Raw genomic sequence first — 24,787 nt, 5'->3', positions numbered from 1 at the left:
CTACCTGACCACATTTTTGTTTACTGCCTCTACTCTAAGTGTTATTCACTGCTTCTGAAATGTGTGTAGTAGGTACTGATAAGAAACAGACCTCTGATTTTTAAACAGTTTTGCTATGCAGGGGAGGGAGAGAGGGGAGGCAGCACTCAATCTGACATTGACATTTTGACTTGTCATAGAAGGAAAAGCACAAGTGTTATTAATAACATTAAAGATTTTTTTTTATTCAAGTGTCCAAAAAAAGCCAGGACCACAGTGTGGCAGCAAACCAATATGCAGCACAATTCCCCACGAAACTAGGACAGCTAAACCAACAACAGCTACAGTTAGCAACAGTTAGTGCTTACTCTAGTACTGTGCTGCCCCCTATTTGTTTGGAGTATGAAGTCGACAGGTGGCCAAAATCGAGTTATACCTTTTCCAACTGTGACATGTCAAAATATCTTCTGTGAAAAAAATGTCTATAACTGTAGTCCTTTTCACAGTTCCAAAAAACAAATATATGACACTGAAGATCTGAAGCTAGCTTTAAATTGAGCATTGCAGCTGGTGGTCATAATAACTAATAGTGTCTTTATTACTGAACATATATATTATTATATAAATATACAATGCATTTTACCTTATCTAAATATTGTTTGGTTTTCTCGCTTAGCTCCATGCTCTTACATGGTCCGTGGTTATCAAATTTTGCCTAACAAAAATAAACGAAGTTGAGGCGCGAAGCCTCAAACGAAGGCGGAAGTGAAGGCACGATTTCTCTCTGTCGCTTCTTCGCTTCTCTTCGCCCACCACGCGGACTAAAAAATTCCCACAATGCTTTGCTCAGCATGGCTGCGCCCTGGTGTCGGCGTGTGTGTAAACAGTTGTAGTCGAGAGAAGAAATAAATCGGAGTTTTCATGAATCATTTAAATCGCACGACGACCTTTGGAATACAGTTACTCTCATATCAAGCAACAAGGCGAGGATGAAGATTAAATCCAAGTCTTCGTACCACAAATCTGAGAACACCTACAGGGTGAGAGTCCAGAAACGTAACTTAACGCAGCATGATGCTAGAAAAGACACATGGTGGAGATAAAAACACAACTGTATTAGCGTAGTAACAATGGTTAAACAGATATTTTAGATGCGGGTTATGTCCAAGCAAGTAGAGGGATGCAGAGTTAATTTCACTCAGATAGCACAGTCTAACACGTCATGGGAAAGATGGCATTTAAACTAGACCCTAAAGAGTCCCATTATTACAAGACCATTGTTAGATTCGTGGTTTCCCAGCCCCAGCAGGTTAAACCCTTATGATGTGTCTCTTTCAGTTTCTCACTTTTGCTGAAAGACTTGCCAATGTCAACATCAATGTCATCCATCGTATTGACAGGACTGGATCTTACGCAGAGGTTTGTACAGAATAGTCTTGGCAACATAATTGTTCACCTCGTTTATACAATAGGCTTCTGAGTGTCTCATGGTTTGAATCTGATTGGTAATGCCTTTTTTTTTGCTCCCTCTACAGGAAGTAGAAACATACTTCTCTGAAGGACTGACAAAATGGAAAGACCTCAACTTGACAGAGCATTTCAGTATGTGTATAATAAAATACCACATCATTTTGCTGTATTATCGCCTTGTAGTAAGTGATCTTAGCAGCAAAAATAGCTTATCTTATCTACTACTAAACCTCAGGAGAGATTCCAAGTGTTGTTAAAATGAATGCCTCTCCTCCACAGCTACATTTTTGAAAGAGGTTTCCAACAAGAGCCAGTCATTCAACATGCTGGTTTTCCATCAGAATTCCATAGTGGAGAGTCTGAAGACACACCTGACTGTCAAGGACAGTCTGGCCTACCAGCCACTGCTGGAGTAAGTTGTTGTTTTGTGTGTTTAAAAAATGCTTGAATCAATAGATGATGAACTAGCTGACATGTGTCTCTCCTCTCTTCTCCCTCTTCCGCCAGCCTGGTGGTGCAGCTGGCCAGAGACCTGCAGACTGATTTCTACCCCCACTTCCCGGACTTCTTTATTCTGATCACCTCGCTGCTGGACACTAAGGATACAGAGGTCCTGGAGTGGGCTTTCACCTGCCTCTCCTACCTCTACAAGTACCTGTGGAGGCTCATGGTGAAGGACATGACCAACATCTACAGGTGAGAAATAGGATGGAGTCTCTGTGGATGCTTTTCAGGTCAATCTGTTTTCCAACATGGTGAATGATATTCTTTCCTTAATGTAGCACTTGCATATTATTGAGATGAAGAGTGCACATCGCATGTGGGTGGAAATCAATACCTCTTTTCACCCCACAGTTTATACAGCACACTGTTGGCACACAAGAAAGAGCACATCCGCAAGTTTGCAGCAGAGAGCTTCTCTTTTTTGATGAGAAAGGTGAGTAATTTGCAATGCAGGCAGATGTCAAACATTAGCTTTTACCTTCGTTTCTTATGCCTTACAGTTTAATCAGCGTTATAGCACATTTAGTAGTTACACTGTAAATTTTTGTGTTTCAGTGTTTTCAGTGATAAAACGATGTCTCATTGTGTCACACAGGTTCCAGATCTTGATGCCCTGCTGAGTCATGTGTTCTCAGATCTGCAGCAGCACCCCGACAAGGCGGAGGGAACGGGTCAGCTGCTGTTCGAAATGTGCAAAGGAGTCCGAAACATGTTTCACTCCTGCGCTGCAAATGTAGTTTCTTTTCAAACGTAGGGTGCTCCGCAGAATCACCCGACAGTTTTCATTTAACACAAAGAGAAGTGTTGGTAGATATGGATTATTTTCTGTAGCGTGAAAGCAACAGCGACAGAATACTGAGCACAAACTCGCAATAACCATCGAGAGCGAGCTGACCGTCGCCAACTGCATGTCTCTTCTTAGCCATGAGGTCTTCCTTTATTCTTTTTTTTGTTTGTGTGCGTGCTCATGATTAAAAATCAGTTAAATCATCTAGTGGGCTTCAGGCGTAACCGAGGCCTTGCCCGTATGATTTCATGTGATTCAGCAGTCTGTTACTGAGAAAATGTTAAACCTTGTAATTATAGACACCAGTAGTCTTGAATTTTCTGCTCCTCTTCACCCATCTCTCCAGGCTCTCCCCGTAGCTTTGCGTAAGCTCGGACCCTCAACCAGCCCGGGAGTCTCTCTGCCATGGGACACTGTCAGGGACGCTCTGGATCACATGGCCCAGGCTGCAGCCACTCACGTTGACACAGAACACTTCCTGGTTTTGTGGGAGTCCTTACAGGTGAGCTAGATGCACGCAGCAAGATGTCCGACCTGTGCTTTACTTTGACTCAGAACATTCAAAAAAAAAAACCTTCCCAGAAAGTTAAATCTAACAGGCATGGTAGATCATGACAGTCAGTCCTTTTTACTTCCTTTGCCTTGTGTCTGATGGGGCTGTGTCCCCACGTACAGGTCAGCGTGGAGGAGGTCCTGGGTGTCATGGAGGCGAAAGGAGAAGAGGCGAGCCAGGCAACAGAGCAGCTGGAGAGGCTCCTGTTCATTCTCCACACCCTGGTGTCCCACAGGATGGAGCCAAGATCACCAAGCCAGAGGCTGTCTGCCAGGTAAGAGCAGAACGCTGATCTGTGAGATTTAGTTATGTAGGAAAGCCTCATTTCCCCGTTAAATGGTATGTCTTTTTTCCGTTTTCATCCTCTTTTCGTTTTTCTCGTGTCTGCAGACGGTGTTGCGGCTGATTCAGAGCTCGTCTTTGTCAGCTACGTGTTCCCGTCTGCTCCTTCAGATCACCTCCTCTCTGCTCCTCGGGGAGAACATCACCCTGCCCAAAGCACTCATCCAGGAGACGGTCCAAAAGGTGTGTGTTTGTGTTAAACAAGAAAGTTTAGTTAGAATCGGATTTGTTTGATGCGACCAAAAACACACGTGCCCCTCTTCTGACTCTCCGTTTTCTTCGCAAGGTGTTTGGCAGCGCAATGGGGCATGATCTGATACTCGAGTTCACCAAGGAGATGTTCACCATGGAACAGTTTGAACAGGTGAGTCACGACTTGAGGGATGCACCCAGTATTTTCCTCAGTTTCTGGTTCGGTCTCTTTTCTCTCCACGACACCCTGACACTAACCCTTCTCTCCCTCCCTCTCCTCCAGCTCTTCCTCCCCACCTGCTGCGCTTCACCTCTGGGTTGTTCGGCCGCGGCGATCCCCTGTCTCGCCACTGTGGCCTGGATGTGCTGGTCAGTCTGATCCTCGCCAAAGCCCCGCCCCCAACAGACGGCTCCATGGCCTTTGAAACCTACCCACTGCTCTTCACTGGACAAACCACGGGGTGAGATACTACAGTATTTATTTTCACCAATTTGTTATCTGATGCCTGAAGTTCACCTGGACCCTCTGCTGTGTTTTGTTATTTTCCAGGAGTTAAATGTGTTTTTCTCCTCCAGCAGAGTCTTTAGCAGTAATGAGGCCGGCAGCACAACATCGGAGCAGCCTGCAGTCCCAGAGCTGGTGCTGTCGCTGATCACATTTCCTGAGGAGCAGAACCACTCGATCACTGACTTGTCACTGCCTTGGGCTGCCCTGGTGCTTCTGCCACACCTCAGGTAACGCACACACACACACTCGACAGACATAATGCATGCACTGTTACTGCCCCCTGTGCTTCTACTGGTCACAGAGTTTCTTTGTTGAGAGCTGTATTCCATACAAGGAAGAAGAAGATGCAGGGAAGTTGATATCGTCTTTCTGAAAGTGATATTTCTTAGGGGATTTTTAAAAATCGGATCACATTTGTTTTATTGCAAAATTGCATTGGTTTAGAGTGTTTCTTCTTCTCATCATTCTTAACCTGAAAAGCGTTTTCCTCATTCCTCAACAAAATAGGAACGAATAAGTTTTATTACAATTTTGATATGGAAAGTCCGAGAGCAACAATCTCATATTGCACTTAGGCCATAGCAGGAGCCTTGACTGTCACTGTGAAAAGGTGATTCGCTTCCTCACACACCGAGTCGCGTGCATGTATTGCTGAAATGTCCGAATGATGTGTTATGTATTATACTTATCTGTTGTATTTATGCGTGGTCATTGTTTCAGGCCTATTGCTCCTGCTAGCGTTGTTCCTGCTGTGACTGCTTACTTAAACCACCTCCTTTGTGAGATTGAGACAGAGAAACTGGGGAAAGGTTTGTAATTTCTTGTCTTCTTCCTTTCTTTTTAAAAAAATGTTCAGTGTGAAAAGCGTCAGAAGCATGTTCAAGCAAATAAAATTGTTGTGATTTATTAGGGTTGGAATGAGTAGTTTGTTGTTGAATGAGTAGTCTTATTACAAGGTACAAGGCACGTTTATTGTCATATCACAACATGGGTTTTAAGATGAGATGCAGATTGTAGTTCCCTTAATTGCTACACAGCAAATGACATATAAAAAACTAAGAAATTATACACAGAAATAAAGTATTTTACATGGTGCAGTGCTGAGGATGAATTTAAAACTGGGAGAAGAAGCTGCTCTGCGGTTTGGTGGTGTGGCAGCAGAAACTTCTATATCTCTTCCCAGAAGGCAGCAGGGTGAACAGGCTGTGGCTGCGGTGGGTACTGTCTTTTAGTATCCTTTGGGCTCTGCACAGGCACCTCAGCTCACCAACATCACTGATGCTCAGGTTTTCATGTTTCCAGTCAGGATCAACCTGAAACTGTTCACCTGCTCCACCTCAGCTCCACTGATGTAGACAGGAGTGTAAATTAGCAAGTTAAAAAGTGTTTAAATTGTCTGTGGTCAACAACAGTTTTTAACAACAGTCCCGTCACCACTTCTCCACCCTCCAGCTGGTCTGTTTGTAGCCAGACAGGCCCTGAGCTGCCTCCTCGCTCTGGACGGCTCCGCCCAGCTTCTGTCACTGCTCCCCGTGAACAAGATCAACTCAATTCTACGGTACGTACTGTGTGTGTTTGTGTATCTGTTTGTGTTTTTAGAGGTGTCACTGTTACACTTAATATAAATATATAGAACAGAACATAAATTTAGAGACAGTATCAACTTATTGTTATGAAAAACACACCTATCGCTCATGTAGTGAAAAACATTTTTATTGCTGAATGTAAAGAGGTCTCCTTTTTTTATTCTCAAAAAGTAAACACCTGTCTCACTTCCTGTAAATGGTTTAACGTCTTTCGTATTCGTTATGGTTACAGGAAGTTTCCCACAGACCTGTCCGCCCTGCTGCTAGGAGACCTGTACTACACCCGCCTGTCACTCAGCGGCGTTTCAGAGCACCTATGCCACAGTGCGCTGCTGGAGCTCTTCCAGATTCTGCACGCCAACCTTTCCTCCAACATCTCCAAGGTATGTGTGCAGTTGCAGCGGCGGGGACTTTCTCGAGATTCCTCATTATTTACAAAAGATCGCCTAAACATAGAGTTGACGTTTGTAAGTATTGCTTTCAGCAAGCAGTTTTAAGTGATAAGAAGACATTTAATCAAATTGGTATCACCAGTTTCACCAATTTGTTGTTTTCTGTCTCAGATCCGCCTGCTGACTCTGAGGATTCTCTCTCAATTTGAGGCAGAGCTCCCTCCACAGGCTGAGGTACAACCCTCCATCCCGATTCTCACTGAACCCGATCAATTGTAGTTTGTTATAGAGACACAATTTTTACACTTCTTTGTGTGGCCCTCTGTCCAGGGCGAGGAGAACGTGGAGGTGCAGCCGGTGTTCGCAGTCTGCCTGCAGGCCGAGCTGGTGCCAGCTTCAGTGCAGGACTACAGAGACAAGTTGCTGCACCTCCGGAAGCTGAGACACGACCTGGTGCAGCGCAGTCTGCCACAGGGGCCGCCCGCCACCTTCCAGCAGGTACAGAGGAAGCACTCCAGGCTATTGTTTTTATCCATCGTTTGGGAAAAACAGGCAACACCGTGATGTTTTATTCTTGTGACGTGATTTCTGATATGTTGTTTAATGTAAGCCCACATCTGCAGCACAGCTTTGAATGTGTTGATTCAATTATATTTTGCCAAGTTCTGAGAGTTCTGGATTTTACAATTCACTTTTCATGCCACACACTGTTAGCAAAAGCAAAATAAGTAAAGACCCTCACTCCCTCCCCATCTAGATGTAACAGGAGACGTGTTTCAGTGGTGGACAAACGGTAGAGCTGTTTAACATAAACCCATCCTGCTTCTACTCGTTTTCCTTCAGGTGCCTCTGCGTTACCTCATCGCAATGCTGTTCGTCAATTTCAGGCCACTGTGGGACGCAGTCATCGAACTTGTTGTGTGAGTGTAAAAGAATCCCGCCAAACTCAATTTTGCTGAAGTGAATATATTGATTCATTGAGTCACTTACCCTTTGTCAGCAGTGCCCTCTTTATATAAAGGTGATCATTTCTAAATATGTGCAGTACCATGGATTGTCTACATTTAAAACATTGATTTTAAATGAGGAATGCCTGAATAAGTGTTTCAAATATTCAACATATTGAAGTGTCCGCTGAATACATTTAGCATAAATGAGTCTCTTTCCTCCTCACAGGAGCCATGCCAGAGGGATGGACAACAAGGACTTCTGGAGGGTCTTCCATGAACATCTGGAGATGGTGGCAGGGCTGGCTGGTAAGGCTACCTGCTGGGACCCAGAGCTTTGGTGCTTATGCTAAAACATCAACACGTTGGACTTGATTGCTTTTTTAAAATGTACTGAAGTGTGAGGGGGAACATGCATAGGACATGTCGAAAACGTAGCTCTTCCTGTCTGCGTGTCATAGAAAAAGAGTTGCAGGAGAATGACGAGGGCGATGAAGAGGAGGAGTCGGGTCTGCAGGACGAGCCTGGCTGTGACGTCATTGAAAGCGGGGACATAGGGGTGCTGTTCCTAGAGCAGCTGAAGTTGACCTCTGACCCCAACGAGAGGACAGACTTCCCCAACTTCCGCAGCCTGCTGTGGCGCTCCATGGCCCAGTTTCCCGACAGAGTGGAACCACGCAGCCGGGAGCTGAGCCCTCTGCTGCTCAGATTCATAAGGTTAGTGTTTTTAGGGATATTTTGGACAAAACATTCGCCTGATTGATAATTTTCCAACATTTTGTAACATTTTGTTGGTTTTGTCATCAGGAATGAGTTTTACCCCGCCGACCTGCTGGTGGCGCCTACTCAGGACTTGCGGAAGAGAACCGATGCTGCCCTAGAGGAGTCTGGGATGGCTGTGCAGGAGGAGGAGGAGGAGGACGAGAGAGAGGGAGAGGAGCAGGAGGTGGAGGAGGGAGGCAAACAACAGAGAAAGGCACTTCCAAGGAGGGCTGCTGCAAAGTAAGATATCAGGATCACACTAAATGTTGTTTGCATCTTCGCTGCGATTGTCATCATTAATGACTGTTGGACAAAATATATATATATATAAAAATGGGGTCAAGTTTTTTTTCAATATAAAGGTAATTGTATTGTTACATCAGAATAAACAAAGCGGGGGCGCCGGTTAATTCATCCAACCCATGATCCTTTGCTTCATGTCATCTCCTCTCTGTCTGCCACATTACTGTAAAGTTAAAAAATTTAAGGCAAAAAATTTTAATTGTAAATAAGTCAACAGAAACGGAACCTTTTCTGGGCTGGAAATCTTTGAAATGTTGAATACTACTTTAATACTGACACAATATCTGGGTTTTGGAACCGATGCAAAAGCAATACTTCTTTTGATACCTTACTTTAAGATATATAAACATGGTTTTTCTACAAAAACATTTTTTAATTTAACAGAAGAAGCCAAACTTCTCAAAAATGTTTCTAACAGGGTGTGTTTAGTCGGTAGAGCACTCGCCCACGTACAAGGCTATGAGTCCTTACTGCAGCAGCCCGGGTTCAAATCCAGCCTGCGGTCCTTTGTTGCATGTCGCCCCCTATCTTTCTTTCTCTTTCCTCATTCTATTCACTGTCCTACCCAATAAGAGGCAAAAATGTACCCCCAAAATAGCTTGTCTAATCAGAAGAAGTCATTCAAGAGCTTTGCCTCAATAATTATCGTAGTCTGAAATTGGCAACATTTTGAATTAAAATCAAAACCGATCTGGTCAAAGAAAGTAAACAAGATTATGACCAGACTTTTGATGCCAGCTTTTGGTACATTGGTGGTTCTTGATACTGTCGTTACAGACAGTCCCAAAAATCTATTTAGGTTTGATAGCTGTGGTCCTTATGATCTTTACAGATACGTTGCAGTAGGTTTGGTTGTTTCTTTATGACCAGTGTACCTGTACTGCTGGTTTATAGTCTGGAAGTGTAATTGAACCCTGTGGGGAATTGTCTTTTTTTCTTACAGACAGCTGATTACCCATCTGAAGGTATTCGCCAAATTCACCAACCCTCGCTCTCTGTACCTGGAGAGCAGCCTCAGTGATCTCTATAACCAGGTAATCCTAAAACCTCTCTTGTCTTAAAACACACCTTGTCTTCAAACATTAGCAACGTCAGAGCTCCTTGATGCTGGAACACGTCTGTGTGGTTTCCCCTGAATATCACAATTACACTGTGAATAACATGATGTTTGAATATATGTGGACACTCTTCAGCAATGCATAAAGGGAATGATATATATATATCAATCAAGGTTAAGTGTTTTCAAAGGCATCGAACCAGCATGATCTGTTTCTGCGTTTTCAGCTGCTCTGCCATCAGGACCAGCAGATTCAGCGAGTGGCACTGGAATGTGTTCTCTCATACAAAGACCCCAACATAGTACCATACAAGTAAGAAAACTACCTTAATAGATGGACAGGGAAACAAATGTACTGTAATATTTCTCTTGAAACAATCTCCCATTGTTTCTTTTCCTCAATGGGGTCATTGTGAGCATCTTTGATAGGAATCGGAGCTCTCGTCCTCCGCCCTCTATGATTACAGGCGAAGGAATGTTAACTTCCACTTCTGCCTGACATCACTCTCTGTGTTTTCTGTTATCATACTATCCGTTTACTGTACCTCCAGCCTGCCTGCAGACAGATGTGTATTTCCGAGGACGTTTTGCATTACTGATGCTTGTGTGTGGCTCTTTGTTCATGATCAGGCTGTAACACTGACCTGGTTTCAAGACAGCAGTGAACAGACCCTGTGATTCAGATTTGTTCCTTTCTGCATTTTTATTTGTCTTCGTATGCTGTTCATCAAACCATATATTTAGATGTACAACATGGCCTTTAACAATCAGTTGAAAGTGGCTATTAAATTGTTTTTTTTATATACAGTACGTATAGCTGCATTACAATTTACATTATGGGCAATAAGGTGTTTCTTTAACACAAGTTTGATTGTCCGCCCTGCGAGTAGGATATTGATGTGTGTGTGTGTGTGTGTGTGTGTTCAGGGAGAATCTTGAGAGGCTACTCGATGACAAACACTTCAAAGAGGAGATTGTCCATTTCAACATTTCTGAGGAGACAGGAGTGGTTGATTTGACACACAGAGCCACACTCATCCCACTGCTCATGAGGTATGTGTGTGTGTGTGTGTGTGTGTGTGTATGTGTGTGTGTGTGTGTTGCTTGCAGAATATGTAATGTTTCTTTGACTAGAACATTGATTCCTGCCATGTCTTAGCTTAGCATAAGACTGGCTTTGTCCAGAGTTAAGAAAAATCCACTATCCATTTGTTAAATCCACACAAAAAATGAGGTTTATGTGCCAGACCGCTGCTGGTTAGGTTAGCATAACAGCTAGCCTAGCTCTATCCAAAGTTTAAAAAATTAGCCTAGCAACGTATCTAAATTATGTTAGGCTAGCTGTTTCCCTTTTTCAGTTTGTACTAAGCTAAGCTAACATCTCCTGGAAGCATATTTCTTGAACTGTCTGAGAACCACTTTGCTGATTGCGGTTTTATTAAATTTTTTTATTGAACTATAAAACATTACCCGTGGGTTACACATTAGCTTATAAGACAGTTCATAGTTCAACTACATTTCCTCTTCTGGAAAGCAGCAGGCTTTAAAAAAAAAAAAAAGAGGAATGTGCTCTGTCCCCAGTCTGTCTCCTACACCTCCATTGTTGACTTTTTGCATACCAGGTTTGGATGAAATCAGCCTTTTCCTCTGCCGCCTGGTGCAAACATTTTGTGCTCCTTTCAAAAGCATCAGAAATGGTCCATACATAAATGATTGAAACAATTAGAGTGCTTCTAATTATGTGGTTTACTATCTGGTTTTTAATTACTTGCCCACAACCTCCGATTTTTGTGTCTGTTTTGTATTTTAAAAAAATAACAGCAGGCCATTTTGAAAATGTTTCTAATTATTCGGTTTTCTCAGTAAAAAATGATTCACAGACTTTCAGTTGACCTGTCAGTCACTCGCTCTGTTTTTGCTGTTTATAACACAGGATCCTGTTTGGTCGCCTGCGCAGTAAAGCAGGCAGTAAGTTTCAGGGCAAGGCGAGTGCCACCACCCGGTCCTCCATTATTCTGCGTTTCTGGCAGGTTGCCAGACTGAGGAGCTGGGGATTTTCATCGACCTGCTGCTGGAGCCCGTCTGCCATCACAGCCAAGGTAGGACACACGTCTATGGTAGAAAATGAAAGCTTTGTTTTTCTTCCACAGAAATAAACACCTGGCATAAGAAGCTAAGGAACAGTTTCAACCCTAATCAATATAAATTTCATTCAGTCAGTTTTTATTTGGGTGAATGATTAAGACTGAAAATGTGCGTAACTAAAATTATGTTTCAGAAGAATTTCAAAGTTCCTCTAACTGGTATACCCACTCTCTGGTTTATTGTGTGAACTTAAAAGCTGTTTTTTCTGGACCTTCTTTTTGAATTGGGTCTTCATTGTGTAGCTGATCCACAGTAAAAGGTGATTAACAACATTTGTATTTCATAATTAATTATTGCAGTAATATATTCTGGAAAACGCCTAGTATCTGGATGTCAGCTTTTTAATAATGGGAGGTTTTGCCTGATCATAGTCATCAACATCACAATAATTTTCATATTTGGGGTTTTTGGTTGGGAAACAAAACAAAATAAGCAAAAACCCGTGATGGTTATTTGTCTTTATTTATACAAGTGTATTGACTTGATTTTAGTTGTTTCTTCCAAGTCTCTCCCGAACCTAACTCTGACCCTGACCCTCAGATGTAAAAAAAAAAAAAAAAAAAAAAAAGAAACCCAGCATTTTAACAGTATAATTGTGTCTATGTCTTCAGGTTCCTGCCTGGCAGCAGTGGAGAAAGCAGTAGCTGAGACTGACGTGGGTGCCGTCCTGCCGCTGGGCCGCCAGCATAGCCTGCTGAACATCATCAATGTGGTGATCCAGAAACTGGGCCACCTCATCCACATCTACCTCCCCAAGGTGCTGCAGATCCTGCTGTGTGTCACCGCCTCGGTGTCCACCGTCCTGGACAACAGGCCCCAGGTAATCAGGACAGGGACTGATAAGATAATTTCAATGTTTATTTCTTCAACAGATTTATAATGATCAGATTCCTGAATTATTTCTTATGCAGTATAAATTATCAAGACAACTTGAGAGCATCAGTACCACATTTATTGGTTGAAGCTGTTCAGATACAGCAGTTATTTAAAGTATTATTATTATTACAAAATGTGAAAATGGGCGGCTGTGGCTAAGCAGGTGGGGGGGGGGTCTGCTAATCGGAAGGTCTTGATTTGAAATATGCCATTGTGAGCCTACTATAGGTGCCATTTTTTTAAACTAAAATTGACCTGGACGAAACTAAGATTAAAGTTCCTCATTGCATCAGTAACTGTGGTTTTTTTGTGTCTTTGCATAATGTCTCTGCAAGCAAAAAAAAAACCTCCTGCATTAAGCACTAAATGACCTCTGTGTCCTGATTACTCAGTGTTGACTTCTTCCCCTATTGTCTGCAGCTGCGTGCCGGTTGCATCAGTCCTCTGAAGAACCTGAGGCGACTTGGCATCCTGAGGATCCAGGACTTCTTTGACGGCTTCGACTCCTACAGCTTCAGTCCAGATGAGCTGGATGCTGTTTTTCAGGCTGTGGTCTGGCCTCAGGTACATGTTGCCAACAACCTTTGTTCGTATGTGGTTTGTTATTATATTTGTCCATAGATTTCTGGTTGGCCTCGGAGTTAACATTTCTTTTTTGTCCAGGTGTGTCGTCTCCCCACAGAGAGCCCTTACTCCCCCACCCCTCTGCTGAAACTCATCCATGTGTGGTGCAAAAATGCCAGGTCAGAGGCTGCCCCTCTCCTCCATCTGCCTTATTCCCGTCACATTGCTTGTCTATCTACCAAACATCTTCACCAGTTAATAGTAGTTTTAATCCAGAGTGAGTTAAAGGAATTACAAACATTCTTTCCTCTGTCTGTCTCAGATTCTTCCCCCTCTTGGCCAAGCAGAAGCAAAACCATCCAGAGTGCGATGTCCTCCTCAACGTCTTCGCCCTCCTCTCAGCCAAGAACACTTCCCCATTGACCATCGCTATGGTAATGGACATAGCTGAGTCCCTAGCAACCAGCGAAGACTTTGTTGCCTCAGAGACTGAGACGGAGCTGACTGTCAACAGCAATGTGTTCCCGCAGCCTAAAGAGGGCGCTCTTGTCACAGCAGGTGTTGTACATTTCCTTCAAATTCTCTACATATATCTTGTAATTCCAACACCAGGCTAATTGTTGCTGCTGGACAAAGTTAAATGTGCCTGTTGTTGTACCTCCTTCAGACTCATTAACTCAGGGCTCCAGACTGCTGCTGCCTCACATATCCACCCTGCTGCAGTACCTCAGCGGAGTCGTACGCAACACCGACAGACTCAAGAAGAAGAAGTTCAGGGCACAGGTTGCCAAAGAGCTCAACATCCTCTCCAAGTTAGTGTTTTATTTGGATTAGAACATACAGTGGAGTTCACATTTCTTATTTTCTCTCTTAAATGTTCAGTGTGCAATATTTCGGACGATCTATTGACAGAAATGCAACATAATATACACAAGTATGTTTTCAGTGGTGTATAAAGACCTTACATAATGAACCGGTTTTATTACCATGAGCCATTTCTATCTATATACACCGTGGGTCCTCTTATGTGGAAGTCACGTGTTGCCCCGCCATGTTTCTACAGTAGCCCAAATGGTCAAAGAGCACATTTCTTCACTGCGTAGAAGAAGGCGGAAGAAGAAGAAGAAGTAGTAGTAGTAGTAGTAGTAGTAGTCGTCGTCTGGTTTGTTAGAAGTAAAAACAGAAGTGAAATTTGGACAAGTGGAGGAGCACACTTATTATTTAGCACAAGAGCCAACAGAGCATGTCGGCCACCGTAGCTTCTCATTCACGCTTGCAAAGGGAGGGGTGAGCAGTGAGGAAGGTGTTTTCTGCAATTCGCCACCATCACCACTAGATGCTACTTAACTTACACTCTGAACCTTTTGGTATAACCTGTATGCAGTTGTCTTTGTCTCATAAAATACACTGAATGTGACTTTTTCCTCTGTCAGGGTCAGTCGGTTTGTGAGCGACAAGGAGCAGAGCTCGGTTCTCATCAGCCTGTTGCTGCCCTACCTCCAGAAAGCCAACAATCCTCAAGTAAGACCAACAACTTCTTATTTGTCTAAAAACTGTTATGGTCCAGAGAACTCAAATGAGATTGAATTCATAGTAATCAAATATTTTATGAAAAGTCAAGAGCCTCCAGCAGAAGCCTCCAAGACTGTGTATACCACCTCCAACTATCTCCACCAATCAAATGATTTAAGTTATGAGTGTTTAACATTAAGTGTTTTTTTTTAATCTTACAATTCTAGTGAAGGAGGTGGGGATTTACAAGCATCTAGAGAAGCATGCGTGTGCCTGGGAGGCTCAAAAATGTGTTGTTCCTGCTTGTTTGTTTGTATCTCCGTGCTGCCCACGAATGGACCTCACTGTGTGTTTATTTCAGGAGACAGAAATCGACATCCTGGCCACAGTGCAGAATCTCCTGCGACAGTGTGTGCAGCCCTCCGCCTTCCTGCGGCCGCTCAGCAAACTCTTCTCCGTCATCCACAACAAGCTGCCCAGGCAGGCCCTCACTAATGTCTTCCAGGTACAGCAGAGCACTTAACAAATGATCATGTTTACAGGTATACTGTAATACTGTACTCACCTATGGTGGCAGCCTAATCCATGACATGTAATCAGTGTATGAATCCATATACAGTAAACGGAGTGATAATATGTAGCTTCTAGCCCGTATACAGTGTGCATTTCTAGTACATTACTCACTGTTGGCGTTACGGTAAGCCTTTGCTCTGGTTTAACCAAGACACACTGTTATTTTGACTGTTTTTGTATTTTATCTATGTTTATACAAATAACCAAACTATGTAGCATGTTGACAAGGAAATCAAGGTAACACAGACCATGACATAACCTCAACAAGGTGCACAGTATTCAGGACAAAAGCAGTGTATGCTCATAGACTCTGCCAATTCACAGCAATTCAAAGTAAATGATGTTTACATATGGACAAACAAAGTAAACTCTTAATTATACTGAGTATTACTAATAGATGACTGAAATGTTGCAGAATTAGAGCATGCAGTTGATATAAAGCCCAGATTTGAATTCAATATTAAAATGTGTTTGTCTTTGTAAATAAATGATTCCACTTCTTTCTTTTTTTTTTTGATCTTCCTCGCTCTTAATCTGTGTGTGCTGCTCTGCTTTCAGACTCTGTCAGATCTGGAGCCTTCACTCACGTACATCACGGATTTAGCTACAAAGGTAAGTTCCTTTTTATTATATTCACAAGGTCCCGACAGTTCTCTTTCACCTATCAACACTTAAAACCTAGTTCGCAATATTGCAAGCAGTAAGAAAACCCTCATTGTTTCCTCTCCAGCTTAACGCATTTGACAGCCGACACTTGGATGAGATCTACTTTGACGTGCGTCTGACGGCTTTCCAAGACGCCACCAGGCGAATCAAAGACATGACGACTCTGGACCTGGACTACATCGGCACCGTCATATATAACTGCTTCCACACCTATGAGGTAAGCAGATGCATGATACAAATAGACTAACTACAGTAACAGAAGATTTTTCATTATCCGCCCCCTCTTTTGATGCAGATTGGTGACATGTCGCTAGCAGACAACGCCACCTTGTGTCTATCTGCAGTGATCACCCAGCTGGCAGCAGTCGGTGCCGGAGAACAGCTCTACAAGGACATCGTACAACACACCATCCTGGACGCTGTACACAAGGGGCTTCGCAGCAAGACAGAGGTAGGAACACACATGCTTTAACAACTAATGCACTGAAAATGAAACCGCTAAACACAAACCAAAAATGTTTCCTATATTCTCCCTCTTAACTCTACCAGAGTGTGCAGCACGACTACACCAGCGTCCTGGCCTGCCTGGTGAAGACTTTTCCCTCCAAGAAAGAGTTCAGAGATCTGGTACAGCTCACCAACTACAATGACCCTGAGTCTGACTTCTTTGAGCACATGAAACACATCCAGGTAAGCGAGAACCCATGAAAACTCACTCTGTCTCCTTTTATAAACACTGAAACCCCACAAACTGACATAATTATTATTATTTTTGTTTAGATCCACCGTCGGGGTCGCGCCCTGAGGAAGCTGGCCAAGCAGCTGACCGAGGGCCAGGTGGTGATGACGCCTCGCTCTCTCCAGAATTACATCATGCCGTACGCCATGACCGCCCTGCTAGATGAAAAGATGCTCAAGGTGACTCGTGCGCACGCAAACTTGCGTGAATCTGAAGGGTTTTGTTTCAGAAAGGATTCAAAACTTGTTTATTTGTCTGTGCATCTGACCCATCCTCTCCTCACATAATGCAGCATGAGAACATGATATCAGCTTCGGTGGAGTTGTGGGCGCGGTGTGCCGCAAGCTGACCTGGTCCAAGTACCTGTACTACTTGAAACACTTTATCCACATCCTGCAGACAGCGCAGGTTGAGCAGAAGCTGGCTGTCAGGTGAGGTTGTCTGTGTGACTCTAAATCCCTTTGTTTTAACTGTAAGCATTGCATTTTAATTACCTTTTTATTTTAATGAATGTACTTACTGTAACATGATTCGTTGAAGCTTTTGGTAAACTCTGTACTAAGAGACTCCTTCTTCTCTTTTTTTCGGTTGCACCTTCCTAACTCTAGTTTGCTGGTCACAGTCCTGGAGGCTTTCCACTTTGACCATCAGACCCTCAGCAGAGAAATGGAGGCTGCCAAGGCCAGAGAGGGTGAGTGACTAACCACATTTCAAGAGTATTGGGTATTGTGCCTCTTAACATTCTTTCGCCATAATGTGTTTAATCACAAGTTGAAAAAAATCAAGCATCAAATCAAGCTGTCTTTTATCAAGCTGTGAGTGTTGCGGTCGAGGCAGATGATGAGGAGCAAGCTGCAGCCGACGAATCAGACGCAAGTGATGATGATGAGGAGGCAATGGAGGTAGATGGTAATACTGCTCCATCAGCTGTTCCCATGGAAACGACCACTATCAATGTCATCTCTAAGGAAGCAGCCACCGCTGGAGCCAAGGGGCCTGCAGTCCCTGAACCCACCGCAGTGGCCAGCGGGCTGCCGCAGAGCAAAGAGGAGCTGGAGTCTCTGATCAGCGCCATCCACCAGACTGTTAATAACAGCGTGCTGCCTCGTCTGCACAAGTGTCTCACTGCAAAGGTACAATGGCACATTGCACACATGCACATACAGTCTTAATCTGTTCTGACAAACTCTAAACAGCAGTATATTTGTGTATGTGTTTTTTAGGTGAAGCGTGACGATGAGCACAAGTCAGTGAAGTCCAAAGATGTGAAGGAAGATGAGGTGGTGAGGATTCCGATTGCCTTCGCCATGGTCAAAGTGATGCAGACTCTGCCTCCACACATAATGGAGGTCAACCTGCCTGGGTATGCTGCTGTGTGTGTGTGTGTGTGTGTGTGTGTGTGTGTGTGTGTGTGTGTGTGTGTATGCATACAAACTGCTTGGTGGATGCGTTTCCAAAATTTGTGGTGAAGAAAAAGAAATGTTGTTTAGAAAAATGTACACTTTTGTACTTGTTTTTAAAACACATTTTATTGTATCTGTTCTTATTGTGTACACCACAGCACTGAAGGAACACTGTATACTGAGTATTGTATATAGAGAGACAGACAAATTCTTTGTTTGAGATCATGAATATGGGACGGCTTAAGTTGTTGGTGTAGTGTTTGTTTAAAATATCAACATTTTAGAGATGTGTCTTCTTTGTTGGTAAATATTTGTGTGTGTCTCTCAGGATCCTGATCAAGGTGTGTGTGCTGCTGAGGAACCGTTTCCAGGAGATCCGTGACGTGGCGAGGGGAACCCTGGTGAAGATCATTGAGACTTTAGGCTACAGGTACCTGCAGTACCTGCTCAAAGAGATGCAGGGGCTCCTGGTCAAGGGCTACCAGGTAGGAGCTCACACAGGGACACATCCATGTAGACAGTCATAAAGACACCATTAAGAACACACAAATATTGGCTCACATGTAATTAAACATTATCATTTATTGTCATAAGCATCATGATAAAATGTTGTTGACTCATTACAATACACAATGTGTTGTGTAAATTAATTGTATAAACCAAATACAAATCCTTAACAAAGTCAAACTTTTACTTAGAAAAGGTTGTTGTGAAAATCCTAATATGTGTATTTGTTTGTGCACTCCTCTATCCAGGTCCACGTGCTGACGTTCACAGTATACCAGTTGCTGTCTGTCCTCAGTCCAACCCTGAAGAGTGGTGACCTGGACCCATGCATGAACATGCTCATTGACGTAAGAACATTTCACACCACAAACACAAACAGCAATTAGTCAGTTTAAAGCTTTGATTAAACTCGCCCCTCTTCCTTCTTCGCTCTTGGTCAGATCTTCAACAACGAGCTCTTTGGGGCTGTGGCTGAGGAGAAGGAGGTGAAGGGGATTGTCTCCAAGCTGATGGAGGCTCGACACAGCAAGAGCATGGACTCCTACCAGTTGCTGGCCCAGTTTTGCAGCAAGGAGAGCGTCACCAAGTTCATATTGCCACTGAAGGAGGTGAAGGGAGGGTTTATTTGATGTGAAAAATTATAAAGCTATACAAGACCCAATATGTATATTTTCACATTGTTCCAAGGCAGTTCTCTTAATTCAACATACTGTAGTTTTGGGAAAGCAACAGACACTAACCCTGAGTAGAATGATCACATTACATTTGTAAAATAAAATAAAAAAATGAAAAAGATGAGGAACTTGAGCACCCACCTCCTCTTCTCTTTTCAGCCAGCTAATACCTAGCTAAAGCTGACTAATTTAAACTAACTACACCAGCCAGTGCATGTAATTGGAATCGTCCACATACAGCATGTACTGCACACTGCTGTAGAATCACTGTATAAACTCTTGTAAGATCTGTTTAAGCCAAAGCATTTTAGCTGGCAAGCTAACATTACTTGGAAGACACCACGCTGTTCATGTTCATGTACATGTCTCTTGTCTTCACCAAATAATATATAAAGTCCTTGAAGTACAGATTTGTATTATTAAATATTTTAAAATAATTTATAACAATATTATTGAATGCATTTTTTGTAGTAGTCGACAGCTGCTAACATTGCTAATTGCATGGTGTAAATATAACAAAGATCATTTGAAGTGTAACACTTGACAGTTCTCCTCACTCTGAATTCATTCACTTCCCCTCCTTTCAGATCCTGGAGACTTCATCCAGTCTGAAGGTGTGCAACCGGGTGGGTGCTGTGCTGCGGCGACTGGTCCTGGGTCTGCTTGTCAACGAGGGCATGACTTCCAAGGATATCTTACTGCTGTGCCACGGCCTGATCAGCGAGAGTCTGCCGCTGCTCACAAAGAGAGACCGGTACAAACACACACAAGCTCACATCAAAGTAAATCACTTTGATGCTATTTCCATTTATCATGCATGATATGTGTGTATGTATTTGTAGAGAGAAAGCTTCAGCTCGGCCTCCCCCAGACCCCAGACTGCCCCCTCCTAGCTGCCTGCTCCTACCTCCAACTCCTAAGAGAGGGGGTCAGAAAGCTCCGGTCAGCAGTCGAACCAACATGCACATCCTGGTGGACGCTGGCCTCAAGGTGCATATTGAAACACGCACAACAAGCTTGGATTCACTAATGAATTGTAATCGATGTGTGTGTGTGTATCTGAAAAAGTGAATCTGATGCAGAAGTGTCTGTGAAGTGTTTATCGCGTGTGTCCATCTTTTTTCTCAGCTGCTCCACCTGAGTCTGAAGAAATCCAAAGTGACATCGTCTGAGGCCTCGGCTCTGGAGATGCTGGATCCTTTCATTATGCTGCTGCTCGATTGCCTCAACTCCATGCATGTCAAGGTACTAGCCTTTTGTTTACATGGGTACCTTTCATCACCCCAACTTTGAGCATCGGTTTATTAAACCCATTTTGATCTCTCAAACAAATCAAATGGAGATTATAAATTGTTCTCCCTCCAATCTCCTCTACCATCACCCTCCTCTTCTGTCTCTCCTCCCTCCCAGGTGATCACAGAGGCTCTGGTGGCGTTTACTTGGCTGTTGAAATTCCCTCTGCCAGCAGTGGAGCAGAATGCCGGTCAGCTGACCAAGCAGCTCTTTGTCCTGCTTAAGGATTACTCCAAGGCTGGAGCCGCCCGCGGGGAGAACTATAACCTGGTCCAGAACTGCTTCAAGGTACCACAAATAATAAATACAGCTATATGCACACACCTTAAGACAGACAGGTGATACCATCACCCCCATATTATTAGACTTTGAAAGGAAAATACAAGCAATTAAATGTATTTTTTTTTAAAGAAGTTACATTTTTAGGTTGTGGAAGTGCCCAGACTAAATTATGAAAAGTCATGCAAATGTGATGGGCCACCCTGGATTGAATAAACCATAAACAATTTTAAAAAATTGAAGATAAAACTGCTGCAGTCATTTTGTGATGTTTAATCCATCGGTTTGTCTCTCAGGCCATCACCATACTGGTGAAGAATGTCAAAAGCAACAAGGTATCAGAGACACAACTGCAGGTGCTGCTGGGATACGCTGAGGAGGACATCTATGACCAGTCTCGCCAGGCCACCGCCTTCGGCCTGTTGAAGGTAAACCAGTCAAAATGTTGAGCTAAGCGTTTGTGGTGCTGTGATTTTCATGTGCATGAAAAATGTAAATATATCATTAAATCATGAAACTCCTCTCAGGAAACATAACTTGCCCCTGAGCTTTGTGTGTTTACATGTGTATCTGTCTCCTCCAGGCGATTCTGTCCAGGAAGCTCGTTGTTCCAGAGATGGAGGAGCTGTTGAAAAAAGTGGCTAAGCTGTCTGTCACTGGCAGTAACGCTATGATCAGAATCCACTGTCGACAGGTACTCGTGAATAAAAACAAAGGAGGTTTTTCCTCTCTGCTGTACACTGAATAACAGAAATGTTTTAGAAGTCTTGTGCTCAGCAAGTGTTTTTTGTTTTGGTTTTTGCAGATCTATCTAAAATACCTGCTGGACTACCCACTGGGGAAGAAGCTGAGAGAGCACCTGGATTTTGTGGTGGCCCAGCTGCGCTACGAGCACGACACAGGCAGGGAGTCTGTCCTGGAGATGCTGGCCTACATCTTCCAGACTTTCCCTCAGGTCAGTGAATTACCTCTCTCTGCATGCACAGCAAGTGGACAAAAACCCCCCAAACAGAATGCATTCATAGGACTGTAATTCATAATCGCTAGTCCAACAGTTGCAAAACTCTCAATATTGACCACTAGCTTGGCCATAGAAAGCCATCACATTTGACAAATGTTAATTTTTTGACTTTGCTACATTATCATAGCTCAAACTAGGGTTATGCATAATAGTCACTCTAGATTGTGTTTGAATTTTTCCACTCAGAACCTGCTGTTGCAGCACAGCGGCTTGTTCTTTGCCCCGCTGGCCCTGGTCGTGGTCAACGATGACTCCGCACGCTGTAAGAAAATGGCCGCCATGGCCATCAAGGCCCTTCTGGCCCAGCTGGACTTGAACCACCAGAACACACTGTACTCCCTCGTCAACACCTGGCTTAATGCAGAAAAGGTAAATAAACTCTCACTCACAACAGTTTTACACAAATATTGTTTTTCGAATGAGGTTCTTAGTATTGTGTAATATTTGTTTCATTGTTGTGGTGACTTTCGTATGTTTCAAATAAAATAATCTTGAATAAGATTCATTTAAACCTCGGACCTTTCCTCCTCCACCCTTCCAGACCAGCCTGCGGCGTCTCGGAGCTCAGATTTGTGGCCTGTTTGTGGAGGTGGACGGCGAGATGTTCGCCCGTCGCCTGGACGACCTGCTGCCTCTGCTGGAGAAAGAATAAACCCTGACAACTTCGAAGATGTGAGGCGATACACGCAACAAAATCTTTAGCCACAAGTGTGAAATCTGAGGAAAAGAAAGCATCTTAACGCTGTCTGTCTTTTAGATCGAAGAGGAGCAGGACGAGAAAGGAGCGGACAGGCTGTTGTTCAGTTTTCTGACTCTCCTCACCAAACTGAGCAAACACTGCGGCCTGCTGGAGCTCAGCAAGCCTCATGACACACTCAGTCGTATCTGGGGTAAAGGAGCGACACACACCACCTCTCTCCCACTTAAACACACACACACACACACTCTTATTTTATGTTTTACATGTACTTCTGCAGGTCACATTGAAGCCCACCTGCGGTACCCTCACTGTTGGGTGTGGCTGACAGCCTCCCAGCTTTTTGGTCAGCTGTTTGCAGCCCATCAGGCGGAGCAGCTGGTCGCTGTGTGGAGAGGAGAGGGAGGAGACGCTTCACCTCTGTCGGCGGCCACAGCCTTCATCACCAGCAACCTGGACAAGAAGGTGAGGCCGAGGACAACGTTTTCTCCTTCAGTGATCTAATTTCTGCATCTTATTCTCATTGTATTAAACAGATGTTCCCTTTTATTCCGCCCGTTTTATGACATTTAGATGAGAGAGTTGGCGTTGTCTTTCTGCAACCAGCTGCAGTCCAAGTTCCTAGACACGGCGTCAGGAGAGCAGGTGCCCAAACTCCACCAAAACACATTTCAGTCAAAACTAAATTAAAAAATAAATAAATAAATAGAGAGAGATGTGATTGACAGACATGTTCCTCCCCCGCCCTGCAGGTGATCAAGAACCTGCTGTTTGTTGGCAAAGTGATCTACCTCGTCTCCCCTGAGTCTGACGTCGCTTCCCCTGAGGAGGAAGCGAAGGAGGAGGGGGAGGAGGAGGAGCAGAGGGAGAACAGAGGTGACGACGAGGAGGAAGATGAAGAGGAGGAAGATGACAAGGATGATCGGCCTCCTTCCCTGTTGTGGTTGATGAAGAAGCTGTCGCTGATGGCCAAGAGAGAGGCAGCGTACACTCCCAAAGTTCCCCTGAAGGTACACATAGAAACTGGTTCAGCAGTGTCTTTTTCTGCAGGCACTTCCTCCAATAGCTGTAAACAAACCTAGCCTTAAAACTCTAACCTTGGCAGGGTGCCAAAATATGTTTGTCACACTAAAAATGAATAAATTTAAGTAATAACGTAAGCAACATTTGCCAGCAGATGTAATAACAATTTAGTTAGTCAGTCTTTTCATTGTCAAACTTGTAATATCATTTTCTTCTCCCGTCTCTCCCACAGAGAACATGTGTGTTCAAGTTCCTGGGAGCAATAGCCATGGACTTGGGGAAGGAACGACTCGGCCCATATCTGACCACCATCATAACTCCTCTGTACCGGGAACTGGACAGCACCTATGCAGACCAAGGTAACTGCTCTTAACCCGTCTTAAAAAGCCTAAAAAACATACCATGTGTTAGACCAGGTCTCTCTTGTTGAGTTTTGATCTCAATGGGACTTTCTAGTAAAATAAAGGTAAAATAAATTTGTGAAATACACCTCAGACTTCCTACAAAAGTTGATAGGGATTCCTCTAAACCCCACCCTCTATGTCCAGATCCCACACTGAAGAACCTTGCACAGGAGCTGATAGAGCTGCTGAAGAAACACGTGGGGCTAGAGAAATTCTCTCTGGCCTTCTCCGCTGTCCAGAAGGAGTTTTCACAGAGGCGAGCGGCACGCAAGCGACACCGAGCCATGCAGGTATGATGGAACACCAAAGCACATACACAAAAACTCAAGAGCCGACCACTAAAGTCCTTACAATCAACTATCCCTCTGTTCTGCCAGGCGGTGGCTAACCCAGACATCGCAGCCAAGAAGAAACTTAAGAAGCACAAGAACAAAATTGAAGCCAAGAAGAGGAAGATCGAGTTCCTTCGGCCTGGATATAAAGCGAAGAAGCACCGGAGCCACGCGCTCAAAGACCTGGCCATGGTGCAGTGAGACATGTATGTGGCTACATCTGTTTATCAAGGACACTAGGTGGGAATGAAAGCTGGACAATTGACCAAGGGTCGAGTGGGTTACCTGGCTGCAGATTCCACATGTCTCTCATGGTGTTACATAATGACTAACTATTTTAAATGTCAATTGAGATGGTAAACATGCCATTGGGTCATCAATGACAGAAAACAGATGTTCCTACCCATCGATAATAACCTGATCCAGCTCTTCTGTTAGGGATCCAACATCCTGTGTGTGTGTGTGTGTTAAAGGAATCAGACAGGAGACATCATGTAGCAGCTGTTACACAGCAGGATGTTATTCAATTCATATGAATTGCTGGTCAAAGCTGAACTGTTTTGTTTCTTATCCCTGCTGTGAGCAAAGTGTAGAATTGTCCTCAGATTTATATCCCGTGAACTTAAAGGTGAATGCACAAGTTTTTGTAATTAAAAAAAGATCTGTCATCAGTCTTCTGGTATCTACTTAAATATCA

At 43.7% G+C, this 24,787-nt stretch overlaps 1 protein-coding gene across 1 annotated transcript; it reads left to right on the top strand.

Annotated features, from left to right (window-relative positions):
• Positions 1 to 816: 816 nt before the first annotated feature.
• On the top strand, positions 817 to 24,761 carry utp20 (UTP20 small subunit processome component). The gene is given in 65 exon segments (XM_038738656.1): positions 817 to 1,019; positions 1,318 to 1,398; positions 1,515 to 1,581; positions 1,729 to 1,861; positions 1,957 to 2,145; positions 2,305 to 2,386; positions 2,549 to 2,686; positions 3,087 to 3,242; positions 3,416 to 3,524; positions 3,527 to 3,567; positions 3,684 to 3,818; positions 3,922 to 4,003; positions 4,111 to 4,288; positions 4,407 to 4,562; positions 5,056 to 5,144; positions 5,788 to 5,893; positions 6,154 to 6,304; positions 6,485 to 6,547; positions 6,644 to 6,811; positions 7,157 to 7,233; positions 7,490 to 7,569; positions 7,722 to 7,977; positions 8,068 to 8,262; positions 9,269 to 9,359; positions 9,610 to 9,695; positions 10,310 to 10,435; positions 11,316 to 11,404; positions 11,407 to 11,481; positions 12,139 to 12,347; positions 12,824 to 12,967; positions 13,067 to 13,146; positions 13,290 to 13,525; positions 13,635 to 13,779; positions 14,401 to 14,488; positions 14,841 to 14,984; positions 15,611 to 15,664; positions 15,783 to 15,935; positions 16,014 to 16,169; positions 16,268 to 16,408; positions 16,499 to 16,636; positions 16,750 to 16,777; positions 16,780 to 16,888; positions 17,066 to 17,148; positions 17,271 to 17,590; positions 17,681 to 17,820; positions 18,189 to 18,345; positions 18,616 to 18,714; positions 18,808 to 18,975; positions 19,629 to 19,795; positions 19,884 to 20,031; positions 20,170 to 20,286; positions 20,452 to 20,622; positions 20,910 to 21,041; positions 21,197 to 21,307; positions 21,419 to 21,568; positions 21,821 to 22,003; positions 22,176 to 22,281; positions 22,284 to 22,306; positions 22,392 to 22,524; positions 22,612 to 22,796; positions 22,905 to 22,976; positions 23,084 to 23,341; positions 23,587 to 23,713; positions 23,903 to 24,048; positions 24,136 to 24,761. Coding segments are annotated over 65 exon segments (8,427 nt in total). The 5' UTR covers positions 817 to 968; the 3' UTR covers positions 24,292 to 24,761.
• Positions 24,762 to 24,787: the final 26 nt, after the last annotated feature.

This window comes from Micropterus salmoides, unplaced genomic scaffold, assembly GCF_014851395.1.
Source record: "Micropterus salmoides isolate LMB-PRFRI ecotype aquatic unplaced genomic scaffold, ASM1485139v1 Ms_hic_scaffold_23, whole genome shotgun sequence".
Lineage (NCBI taxonomy): Eukaryota > Metazoa > Chordata > Actinopteri > Centrarchiformes > Centrarchidae > Micropterus > Micropterus salmoides.
Note: the sequence above shows the minus strand (reverse complement) of the source record. Positions and strands in the feature narration are given on the sequence as shown.